Consider the following 13,040-nt stretch of genomic DNA (forward strand, 5'->3'; position numbering starts at 1 on the left):
CGTCTGATATCTCCAAATACATATCTCATCCATCCTTTCTCTTTTGCTTCGCATCTCTCTATGTGTATTGGGTGGGAGGGCCTTAAGGTGCAAGGAAAAGACTCATGTGGGCCCAACTTAAGAGACTTTTGAATGCACCAATATATGCTGCAGCCTATGTCAGCTATGGAATCAGCAGAGTGTTGGGGACGTTTATGCACCAGACGCTTTAGCAGTCATTGACTTTGCTCTGTGATTTTGTGTGGTCTTCTGCTGTTGTTCCTAAATGCTTCCACTATCTAATAATAGGGTGTGGCCAAATACTTTTGTCCACATCTTGCATTTACAATATCAGACAATTTTTTTACAACACATTTCCAGGAATCTTACCTGCTTAGCTGCAGACACACACATATCCACAGCTTTGTAGAATTTGAATGGATCTTTTTTATTCCTTAACATAACATTTTTACTCTCAGTATAAAAGAGCCGTTGTGAATATTTTATTCTAGCAATAACATTAGATCGTAATGTGTCTTTTTCTTATGCTAATGTATTAATTTTCCTCTTTCCTCTGTTTCTCCATTCATTCCTCTTCTTTTCTCACTCTCCCCCTCCTTTTTCTTTCATGCCTCTCTTACACCTTATCACCCTGCCGTCCCCTCACCTCCTCCCTCCACACCCCCCCCCCCCCCCCCTTATCCTCTCACTATCAGGTACATGATGAATGTGACATGGGATGGCAAGGACTTGTCATTCACAGAGGACGGCTACCAGGAATACCCCAAGCTGGTCGTCATTGTTCTCAACAAGGACAGGGAATGGGAGAAGGTAGGATCTACACCTGTGTGTGAGTGTGGGTTAGACAGTGGGTGGGCTGTTTGAGTGTATAATAATGTGCAAATGTGTCCTGTGTTGTTTTCAGAACCAGCTTCCTATGAGACCCAAAGCTCAAGTTTACTAGAGTCATGTAGGCTACAGAATAAACTATACTGAGGAAATTCAAAACTTGAGAAAACTTAATTACCTTACTGTCAAAATGGGTGAATTTGATATATCTTCAAATACCAGACAAATTCCCCTGTGTTTGGCTGGTGCCTGGTAAAAAAATTGCTTAAATTCTAACCATTTAGTCTCTTTAGTTTTGGGTCTGTATTTCTGTTTCTTTTTGCTTTTACATGTTCATTTTCTCAAGACCAGCACTGTTATTGTATGTTTCCATTATTCTTTTTTGAAGCTCAATTCCAAAAAAAGTTTGGACGTTGTGTAAAATGTGAATAGAGACAGAGTACAGTGATTTCTCAATACTTCTCAACTTATATTCAATTGAACACAGGATAAAGACAAGTCATTTACTGTTCAAACCGATGAACCTTTTAACTGGAAAATAAACACACATTCTGACACTTGTACTTCATAATGTGCCATACATTTGCAGTGGGAGACAGGTCTTGACTGAATATATGCCAGTCTACTGCTTGCTGTTTTCTTCTGTGAAGCCATGCAGTTGTAACGTTGCTAAGCATCTTCCAAAGCTCCAATCCACAACTTTTGTAATAAACTGTAAATAATTCAGACCAATCAGCATCATTTGAGGAGGACAAGGCGGTAGCTTTTTAGTTGTATTGTGAGCCATTAGCCATGACTATCTTAAGTGTAGAGGCTAGCTCAGGTATAGCTTCGGTATAGCAGCAGTTTTATAAAACTTCTTGATTTAAACAAGAGCAAAGAGCCACACTAAAATCTTTTCATGATGGAAACTGTGTTTTCGCTGTTCTCCCAACCTGTTTCAGCATGAGTTTGTGGTCATTAAGGGTGGGGTTGAGATATTCTGTAAGTCAGTTGGCTAATGCCACAATAGTGATTAGCTTGGATGTAGCTGTTGACAAGCAGCATTTTAATCAGGACTTAAACTATTTTTTTTAATTTTACATCAAGAGAAGTTGTTTTTTCACGTCTCCAGGTTTCAGCATACATGGATAAGCTTCAGTGTTCTGTCACTACTTTAGAGGTAGCTTGTATAGCTTAGGTTAGCATTGGAGCTCCACATGCCTATAACCTCATTTTGTCTCTTCAATCTGATTGGCCAGTCATGAATGTGATAGAACGTTCGTCCAATCACCTTCTGAGAAATTTAGTTCTGCCATTCCCAAATGCTCTCTATGGCAGCTTTCCCAGATGAATGTAAATAAATCCCATGAAATGGATTTATGAAACAGCTTGTCTGGTGTGTCAGGTTAATGCTATTGAAACCCGTGCAATATTTGCATTATCTTTCTGAAATGAATAGGAACACCCCTGACATAGGTCTTGTCCACACGGATACGAAAACAATATATTTCCCTTTCGTTTTGAAAAAGTTTTCTGTAAAGATGGGGTCATTTCAGTAATCGTCCACATAAGCATGGAACCACTGAAAACGACTGGAAATGCTGTAGTATATATGCAAAGCCTGTACGTGGTGCTGTATTGCTGCCACGGAAAGCTGAAGTGGGTAACTCTGGCACAACTTCCAAGGTGCATGGAGGATGAAGAGATCTCCAGAAATCTCCAGCAACACTTGTAGTTTAGATAATAACTTTATTAGATCTACATGTTTCAGCATGTATGAAGACTACATGCTGAAACGCATCGGTCTAATAAAGTTGTTCTCTAAACTAAAAGTATTGCTGCCATGGAAATGCACCAAAAGAGAGAAGAGAGTCACGGAAAACTGACACAAACTTTCTTCTTGTTGCCCCTCTGGTTGTTCTCCGTGGTGGATTTAAGAACATCTGGTTTCTGCTTTTCCTGGTGGTGGTAAAGGAGCATCAGAATTCGCTGTGAAAGCCATAATAAGCTCAATAGCTTCTGCAGCACAAACACACTCCATCCGCCATTGTTGTTTTGGTTTGACAGCGCATGAGGGGTAAGTGGGGCTATGCTATGTGTGACATAATCATTTCAAGAAAAGAGTTCGCAAAAAACTCCAAATGAAAGCCAAGTGGGCTTTCATGTGTTTTGCACTGGGAGGAGGCGTCCATCTAGACGTTCTGCTACAAGCCCATATCGGTGGAAGGCTGCAAACAAATAAACAATAAAAGAGTAATAATGGTAATAAGTTTTAAGGTTCTTACCTTGTCTTTGTGCTGTATTCAATTGAATGTAGGTTGAAAAGAATAATGCAAATCACTGTACTGTGTTTATACTCACAAGTTATACAATGTCCCTACTTTTTTGGAATTGGGGTTTCTACAGTGTGTGATAACCTTGATTCAAATGACTTGAAAATGAGTGAAAATCTGGTTTCTTTTAATGCTTTGAACTGACTGACTCATTGTTTCCTCAACCAAAAGCTAGCTCATCCATTGCAAACCTAAATACAGGTAAACTGGTAAGTTTCTGGTAGTTGGCAGTGATTTTGGATAAGCAGGTAAAAAAAATGCAACATGTTAAGAGACTGAAATTGATTATTAGCATTTTTCACTTAGCATTAGCATTAGGCTTATTCACTTTTTAAGTGTCCAGAGACCAGACATTAGTGCCATACTTGACAACTGAAACTTTAGCCTCTCTCATAGTACAAAGCACAATTGATCAATGAGCTCATTTACTAACAAGCTTATGGATTCCCTCAACTGGTTAATGTGAGAAAGCCTCAGTAATAAATGGCCGCTGTGAATGGCTGAGAATTCCCGCCGTTGTAATGGACTTTAAATGGCAGCCATGTGTCTTTATACCTACATCTGGCTGCCTCTTACAGGCTTAAATACCCTCATGTTTAATGCCCCGATAGCTCATCATTCAGAGTGGTTCAGGCTGAGAAGGGAAAAGTTTGACTGAAAAAGAGAAAGGTGTGGCTAAAAATAATGATTTGGATTAGGAGGAGAGGGAGATGGATGGTTACGTGTTTTTGTCTTTTCATGCCTCCCTGTCTCCCTTGCCGTCTACCCCAATTTTAGTTTCTGTAAAATCCTTCCTCATCACTCTCTTTCCTCTCTGCTACTCTTTTCCCTACTTCCTTCATGCTTTTTTCCTTCACCCTCTCTCCCTGCGCTTCTTTCCTAGGCCAGATTATCCTTGCACTCTGCCTGTCTTTAGCTGTGATTGCGGTTGTGGTCTCTGATAGCCCCTCAAAACCACAGTTAATGAAAACCTGAGACCTCTGTTATTGAGGTGGTATGGGGTCGCTGGCCATGCATGTGTGCCTGTATACCCTTCCACACTGGTTATTGACACTTTTCAACTCACGAAATCTGTTTTTTTAAATTCAGGTCACATCATTGTGTGTGCACGTTACAGTATCCAGTTAATGCTGCAGTTGGTGCAGCCTCCACCCAATCTTTGAGTCTAGCTTCTTCATATTTCATACTGACACGCAACCACCAACACAGGCGCGCACACAAAAGACCTTTTGTTGGTTTGCTGACGGGAGGTAGAGTGTGTTGTTGTAAACAGAGAGCCAGTGAAATTGATTAGTACCACTTCACTGTGGTGCAGAGAAAGAGAGACACGGAGACCCAAAGTGGAAACGTAATTGGGAGCTTGCTTTCGCTCGCTCTCTCTCTCTCTTTCTTGCTCGCTCACCCCTTTCCTCTGCTGCACTTGTCCTACCCATGCGCCAAAAAATCGGTAGCTCACACAGAACGGGGAGAGAGAGACTTCCATGATGATCAAGAGATAAAAATTCAGAAACAGCACTAAAATATGGATATGCACTAAAAATATAAAATATGTCCCCTTGAGGCACATGTGGCTGTGGTGGTGGTGGTGGTGGTGGTGGTGGTGGGGGGGGGGGGCAGAGGAGGAGCTATATGGAGCGATACAGAGACAAGTGAGACAGATGGGCCCAGATAGCAAGAGCAAATGAGCACAGGAAAAAGAGACAAAAAGAGAGGAAGAGAGAGGTGGAACCAAGCCACCAGCTTGTGCATATTTCTCTTTTCTTTTTTCCTGCCCACTACAGGTGTTAAACACTCAGTTCTCAAAGCATCCACACCTGCTGGTCTTTGTAACAAACACACCTGCTTATGCAGAGATTTAGTTAGATGCTGTACTTCTGAGTTATGGGAAGAGAGGCCTTTGAGAGCGCTACACCTGGGTACTTAAATGTGTATGGTTGTTTTTAAGGATTATGTAATTCTCAGTGATGTTCGGTTTTATTTGAGAGAAGCTCAGATTGCAGCAAATCATGTGAGTATGTGTGACTGGATGAGAGTGGGCAGAATTCAGTGTGCCCTCATAGGACTATTGTGCAAAATTGGGCTTTTATCTGGTAACAATTTTCTATTGTTACTAATGTGCTGAAAAGCAAGATGAATTATGATCCCTGGAAATGACCTTAAATACCCCAATTTTGGCTAATTTAGTCAAAACAGCAGATTTCCTGTTTGAGTTAGAGTATGGGTCCAAGAGGCTTTTTTGTAGATCACATCAAGATGCATTAACCCACCAAATTTCATTCACGGAGCAGAAAGTAACCTCTTTTGTGACCCCTTCTTGAAAATTTCAAGGGGATGCCAGTGAGCCATTGCATTAAAGTCTTCCTAAATAGTCACATTTTTCACAAGGCTTTATGTACATGCCAGTTTCTTTTTTATTTAAAGCATGCTAATGTGGCCAGATTTTCAGTTTCAATTTGGGAAGAGAAAAGTACAATGCCTATAAAAAGTATTCACCCCCTCATTGATTTAGAAAACAATCATGGTCAATATAATTTGGCTTTTTTGACCAAAAAAATTTACAAAAAATATAATGTCAAAGTGAAAAACAGATTTCTACAAAGTAATGCCTGCAAAAAAAATATGTAAGGTAAAATAAAAGACATACATGAATTTTTACCTCCTTTAAGTCAGTGTTTAGTAGATGCACCTTTGGCGGAAATCACAGCACCGAGTCTCAATCAGGCTTACACATCTGGACACTGCAATTTTACTCCATTCTTCTTTGCAAAACTCCTCAAGCTCTATTAGGTTGCATGGGGATCAGGCATGAACAGCCCTTTTAAAGTCCAGCCATAAATTCTCTTTTGGATTGAGGTCTGGGCTTTGATTGGGCCACTCCAGAAGATTTCCATTTCTGTGTAGCTTTCGCCGTATGCTCCAGGTCATTGTCTTGTTGGAAAATAAATCATCTCCTGCGCCATAGTTCTCTTGCTGACTGATTTTCCCAGATTTCGCCACATTCATTTTACCCTCTGCCTTCACAAGCCTTCCAGGGCCAGCTGCTGAGAAGCATCCCCACAGCATGATGTTGCCACCATCGTGCTTCACAGTGGGGATGGTGTGTTTGTGGTGATGTGCTGTGTTTGGTGTCTGCCAAACATAGTTGTTTGTCTGATGGTCAAAGAGCACCATTTTGGTACCATCGGACCAAAGAACCGTCTTCCTCTTGACCATGGAGTCTCCATTATGTTGTTTGCTGAACTCTAGTCGAGATTTAATTGGTTTTCTTCAACAGTTGCTTTCTTTTTGCCACTCTCCCATAAAGCTTCGATTCTTTTTTGAATACTTTTTTATGGGCATTATAAATCTCTGTACAACACTTTCCTTTCTTGCAGGTTAGATAGACGCAACATTTACAGCACCCTCTGTGCATAGATGTTTCCATATAGGATGCTGAAATCTTTTTTTTCACAGCATCTCCATATCAAACAGCTCTAATATGTAGTAATGATGCTGCATCCAGGGATATAGTTGTATCAATTTAAATATGGTCTGAATTAGAAAGTTCAAAGGAGCTTGCTGAACGGGGTCCTATCAAGGATGATGGCTACTCACATATTCAGAAAATATATATTTTCACTGTCCATATTATGACTCCATCTGACACTCATTAAAAGCACTTTGTATCATGTTCTAAAAGGATTTAAAGTATTAAAAAAGTTTGGATAGTTTCATAGGAATGGTAAAGCTTTCTACTAATAAGATGCATCTTTCATGTTGGTTATTTTCTCTTAATGTTCTGCAGCAAGGTATAGCTAAAATGTCTTCAGGTTTATAGATAATTGGTTATTGCTCAAAATATTGAATAGAAAGAAATCTGCTGATTATTGATAAGTTAAAAATAAAAAACAGATCACTAAAAACCTAGAATATAACAATTCAGATTCCATATCATAGGCACTTTAAAAGCATCTGTTTGTATATAAAATCCCTTTTCTGTGAGCAAAATGAAATGGTTTAACTGATTCTTTTCATGTTGAATACAAACAACAATACAAAGCTCTTTCTAATTGGCAGCTGTCTGCCAGCTGTAGCAGATGCTTTCCTGGGTATACAGCATATGTCCAGACAAGTTATGCCATAGCCCTTGATGCTAGCTTGTAGGGCTGCTTGATAATGGTAATAATGACAACAATTATTATTTTGATTGAGATTTTCTTAACTTTGATGATCAGAACAATTTGAAAACCATGCAACTAGAATACATATATAGAAAAGATGTTTTTAAAAAAACATAATAATATTAAATATTAATATATAAAAGTAAATATTAATGTGAAAATGATTATTTAAAAAAAATAGAAATAAATGAGCCATGTTTTAAGTACTGATGTACTTCTTGCTGAAAAAATACAAAAAGAAATGCTGAAATATTTACTATGCATGTCAAATATCAGGAACAAAATAAGTACATGATGTGAGGCTCCAGAAACATTTAATCATGTTTCCATTGTTTTCATTATCTTTGGAAGCCAAAATTGAAATTGAATTTTGATGAATTTCCCAGCACTATCAACTGGCAGTATTCATGAGACCGTCCTGTCTCCCTCATTTTTCCTATCAAAAAACTTAAGAGGGGTCTGGCTATAGACTGTAGCTCTCAGACACAGGCTATAGACAGTTTACTGTGGGACGCCACCTCTGTCATAATAGAAATACACACTAAAACTTCCAAAATAAAATCGTATTGAACATTCAGATTAGGGTAGTTGTCAAGGTAAGGGTTTGTATACCAAAAGTGTAAAGTTAAAAACTTGTTGTGCAACACCTGATGACAAAATGTTTAATAAAGCCAAGTAAACTGTCTGCTTTCTGGAAAAAGCTTGTCCTCCATGAAAACATTCTAAAGCTCATGGATATCTATACAACAACATTAAGAAGCTAACATTAGCTAAAAAAGCTATGTAGCTAAGTTATCTTTGCAGCTTGCTTAACAACAATATCTTTAGCTATGTTAACTTAAGTTTAAGTTGCTAAAGCTGACTTAGCTACATTGTCTTATGTAGTAGCATTAACTACGTAGCTAGTGTAGCTAACAAAGCTAGAGTAAGCCACCATTCCTGTATCTACTTCTACAATATAACTATATGTAATGAACCGTCAGGTTAGACTTTAAACAGCTGATTTGTGGCTGTTTAATCTACTAAACATATTTTTTAATCTAGTAGTTTCATATTAAAATGATAGAGAGTTTTACTTTCTTAATGCCTGTCATGAGTTCTAAGAATGTTTCGATTTGAAGGATGTTTTTAACCTTATCTCTACATTTAACTGTTTTGTTCTTTGATATGTGTCAAAATAAATAAAAATTGATCTGAATTATTTATTTCTTACCTTGCATTAAAGCTATTTGACCACACATCTGTAGTTTGACTCAACACTTTTTATTTCTTGAAAAGTTTTTATCGCCAAATTACCAAGGGATACAGGAAATACAGAGCTTTAAAATCAATTACTTTGCACTTTTTGGGTTAATTTCCTTATTGCTTACAGCGTCACAGTACATAACCTCAGCAGCTGAGTAAAAAATGTATTTACCGATCAGAACCAGGATGTTATGTTTTATTCCTGCTGAGTAGATGGAGTGTGTAAATTGCTCCAGGAGCTGCTGCAGTGTTAGGAGCCAGTTTACAAAATAATTATAACAGACAGCATGGGATTGGTGCTCTGAGAATCACAACATATTGGGCAGATGCACACACAAGCTTATGTGCATACACACACATGCCTTTTAGAACCTATTCTCTGAATCCTAAGGGACAGGAGTCTAAATCCACGGCTGCAGTACCCTCTTACTCTTCCGCCCTGTCATCCTTTTTTCCTCTGCCCTTGTTTTCCCACACACAAACACACACGAACTGAAATACACGCAGAGAGAGAGCAAGCGTAGGAGGGTGAGAGCAGAAGCCTTTCCCCCGACATAATTTTGTCTGACAGGAGTGACAGATACTGTTTTATGACTGAATGGGTTTCTCCACGCTATTAGGAACTCATTCTCCCATAATGCAATGTGCCACGGTGATAACTCTCCCAGTGAAAGTGGCAAAGAGAAGGTGCTTGGTGTACAAGCACTGACCCTTGGTTATCACATTGTTTTATCACTTCAGAGGCCAGGTTCTGTGTGATTGTAGCCACTGAGTGTGAACGAGGAAGACAACCTGTTTACCTCTCTAACTAGGTACTTATTCATCAAAAAAATTCACAAACAGAGGACCATCAAACCATAAGTGGACATTCTGAAGTGGGTGCTTTATAGGTCATTTCTTTTGATTGGTCTGGTTCAGTGCGTTTGCATTTTCATTAGTGGAAAAGGTCCCAAACAACTGACCCATACTGTCCCACAGTTGTTCACTTTGTTTACCTATCTTACAGAGGACTTTGGTACCATACAGAATTCCCCAACAGCAGACTGTCAAGTCAAAGGGGGACATTTTTTAAGTTTCTCTGTCTGTGTCCGGGATAGCTTGGTAGAGCAGTGAGTGATGAAGATCTGTAAGGTCTCATAATATTAATAACCTTTAAAGGGTGAGGCTTTCCTTCATAAATATGAAAAAAAAAAAAAATTGGTTGATTTGATAGATCTGTCACTATTCTGTGATGATTTCTTTTTCCAGAGATAGTAGTAAATAGGCTGTTGTCATCAGTATGATCTTGAGGAGTGAGGTGTGGACAATACACAACAATTAAAAATAAATACTATAATACAGCATATATTTATATATGTATAGTTTTTGTGTATTTTTTTTCCCTGTTAAGGTTGTTTTTTGTAATCTTTTTTCTTTAAGTTTTTTAGAAGTTAAATGTTTACAGTTTTAAGTTATTCCAATAGCTCTTGGACACCTGTCCATTGTTTTCTTTTTCAACCATTTAACACCAATTGTGTTTTTGGTACACGTTTTTGAGTCCTGTCTTATGATTAATTATTTTCTTAAAAACCTTTTTTAAACCATCTGATAAATGATAAAAAACACACCTTTCAGTGGATTTTCAGTTCCCAGAAATGTCTAATGAATTTAACAGGAATTTTTAAGGCAATTTTTCCTCTTTTTTTGGATTTTGGTAGAAGGTTAAATAAACATCTCAGTTAAAAAAGAACATTTATGGCTATTATTTTAGGTTTCAGGCTTTAAAGGGTTAAGAATGAGGCTAACCTTCATACACATATAACAAAACTGCTGGATTTGAGAAATCTGTCACTATTTTGTGAAAGCAGATGTAAGCTATTGTCATTAGTGTGATGTTTAGGAGTTAGGTATGGACAGTAAACAGCAATGAAAAAACACAAAATACTATAGTATAGCATGTATTGACACATTTTTGGTCCATTTTGTGGCCTGTCTTCTGTTTTTTCAGATTTTCTGTTTTTCTTTAGTTAAATGTTTAAAATTTCAAGTCATTTACAGTTCCTGGACATATATCTTCTGCTTTTATTAAGGAATGAGACATTTTTTGCAGTGCCTTATTCACTGATGAATAAGAAAAGAAAAATCTATTGGTGAATCAATCAAATAAAAATAATCATGAGTTGCAGCCCTAGTTATTATGTTTCTGTTTAATTTTAGCTTTAACTGTGTGCGAGGGTGTCTGTGTGTTTATGTTTGTTAGAGTGGTGGTACCTTTTTACTCATCTAAATGTCAACAGGTGTCATTTTTCCCTGTCATTTAATTCAAGAAGAAAAACTTCTATATATTCTATATTTCCCTCAAACAAAGTGAAATATTTCAAGACTTTTTTTGTTTTGATCTTGATGGTTATGGCTTACAGCTCACAAATATCCACAATTTCAAAATATTAGAATGTTACAAAACACTAGTCTTCAAAAAGGATTTATAATGCAGAAATGTTAACCTACTGGAAAACTATGCTCATTTATGCACTCGGTGATTTGTTTGAGCACTTTTTGCACGAATTACTGCATCTATTCAATGTGGCATGGAGCAAACCAGTCGGTTCCACTGCTGCAGTGTTATGAAGCCCACTTTGCTCTAATAGCAACCTTCAGCTTGTCTGTATTGTTGATTCTGGTTTCTCTCATCTTTCTCTTGACATTGCCACAGAGATTCTCTCTAGGATTTAGGTCAGACCAGTTGACTGGCCAAACAAACACAGTGTGGTCAGGAAAACAGTTTCTGGTAGTTTTGTGGTAAATGGCTGACAGCGTTGACTCTGGACTTCATAAACCACAGTGGACCAACAGCAGCAGATGACATAGCACCTCAAACTCTCACTGACTGTGGAAACTGAAAATACTGGAATTCAAGCACCTTGGAATTTATGCCTGTCCAAACCCTCGGAGGAAGACTCTGGCTTGACACTAAGAACACCACACTTGTAGTCCATTTTCTGGACCTGTCTTCATGTGGTGACTCTTGATACACAAACTCCAGCCTCAGTCCACTCCTTGTGAAGCCCCCCTAAGTTCTTGAATCTGCTTTGTTTGGCAATCCCCTTAAGGCTGCACCTTTTCCTGCCACACTTCTCTCTTCTGGCTGAAATGAAAAAGCTTTGATTCAGTCTCTGAGAACAGCCTGCCCTTTCAGCAGTGACCTTCTGTGGCTTACCCTCCTTGTGAAGGGTGACAGTGATTGTCCTGTGGACAGTTGTGTAGTCAGCAGTCTTCCCCATGATTGCAGTTGTGTAAACTGAACTCATTTAGCTCTCCAACAGCAGTTGTTGGTGCCATTGCAAATTCACCCTAATAGGACCATCAGGGGACATTTTTTAAATCTGTATTTTGTAAAGGTTATAAACACAGACAGGGATTGTGGGAAGGTGTTGTAATAAAGATTAAATAAAGGGCAAGACAATCAGGAAAAAAAGGAATTTAGAAAATGAAAGAAAGTCAAGAGATGAGAGAAGAGCAAAAAAGAGCAGGTGTGAAGTGACAGAAGGAGTATTTTCTGAACAAAACAAGGGACTTAAAGAAAAAAGAAACCATTCAGAGACTTCTGGGGTCGAGTATCATCTCATCACAGAGTGGCTCTAAATTCGTTGCAGGGTGATGGTGCGATAAGATTGCCGCCATGGGATGTTATTATGCGGTAATCCCACAGGCCCTATCATCGTAACCTCCCACTGGCCCCGCTGTCACATCGCACTCACACAGGCTTACTTCCACACACATCCTGGCGTATGCATCGTGCGTGTGTAATATCTGGTGTTTTATACAGGGGGATTCAGCATTATGCTGCTCGGCCGGTCGATAGTGAGAATCCTCTCTTCTCTCTGGGCATTAATTTATAACCCCTCTTTGTTTAATTAGAGAGAAGGAAAGAGAGGGAGGGAAATCAGCTGCTGAAGTCAGCTTCTTTTTCCCCTCCTCCTCTTCCTTCTCTCTCTTTTCTTCAACCCGTCCTGTGAGTGGAATATACAGTGTACCTCTCCTTCAAGTTTATTGATTCATCCAGCTAAATCAGGGCCAAGCTTAAACTAATGATTGAAAGCAGCAAACCTGAGTTGTAATCTTAACTTTTGATGTTTCCTTAAGCACTGCTGTATAGATTGATACCTTTAACATAACATAAAAACATACAAATACAATGTCAAAACAAGTGTGGATTATGTATATCACCATGGCACACATGACAAAGACTAGAAAATGCCTCCAACTACTTAGGCGCTGCAATCTAAATGTGTTGAACCCACTCTCCCCAGTTGTTTCCCTCTCTGGCTTGTGTTTGCTCTGCCCTTACAAGTCCTATCCCACCGATTATGCACAAATTTCCCCCTTGGTTAAACACCACACAGACCCATTTGCTGCTATATCTTCCTGCACTTTTTGGTAGACTCACTCACATGCATAAACATATTTGTGTAGACACACGCATACACTCACTCGCTTGTGAAATGCAAAACAG

General features: G+C 38.7%; 1 protein-coding gene across 1 annotated transcript in view; it reads left to right on the forward strand.

The window, feature by feature from the left end:
* grin2aa (glutamate receptor, ionotropic, N-methyl D-aspartate 2A, a) overlaps positions 1-13,040 on the forward strand; it is a 275,736-nt gene that overhangs the window by 199,508 nt on the left and 63,188 nt on the right. The window contains exon 6 of the mRNA XM_041778235.1: positions 696-810. Within this exon, the coding sequence (XP_041634169.1) occupies positions 696-810 (115 nt within the window). The remainder of the gene's footprint in view (positions 1-695; positions 811-13,040) is intronic.

The sequence above is a fragment of the Cheilinus undulatus genome, linkage group 21 (assembly GCF_018320785.1).
Source record: "Cheilinus undulatus linkage group 21, ASM1832078v1, whole genome shotgun sequence".
Taxonomy (NCBI): domain Eukaryota; kingdom Metazoa; phylum Chordata; class Actinopteri; order Labriformes; family Labridae; genus Cheilinus; species Cheilinus undulatus.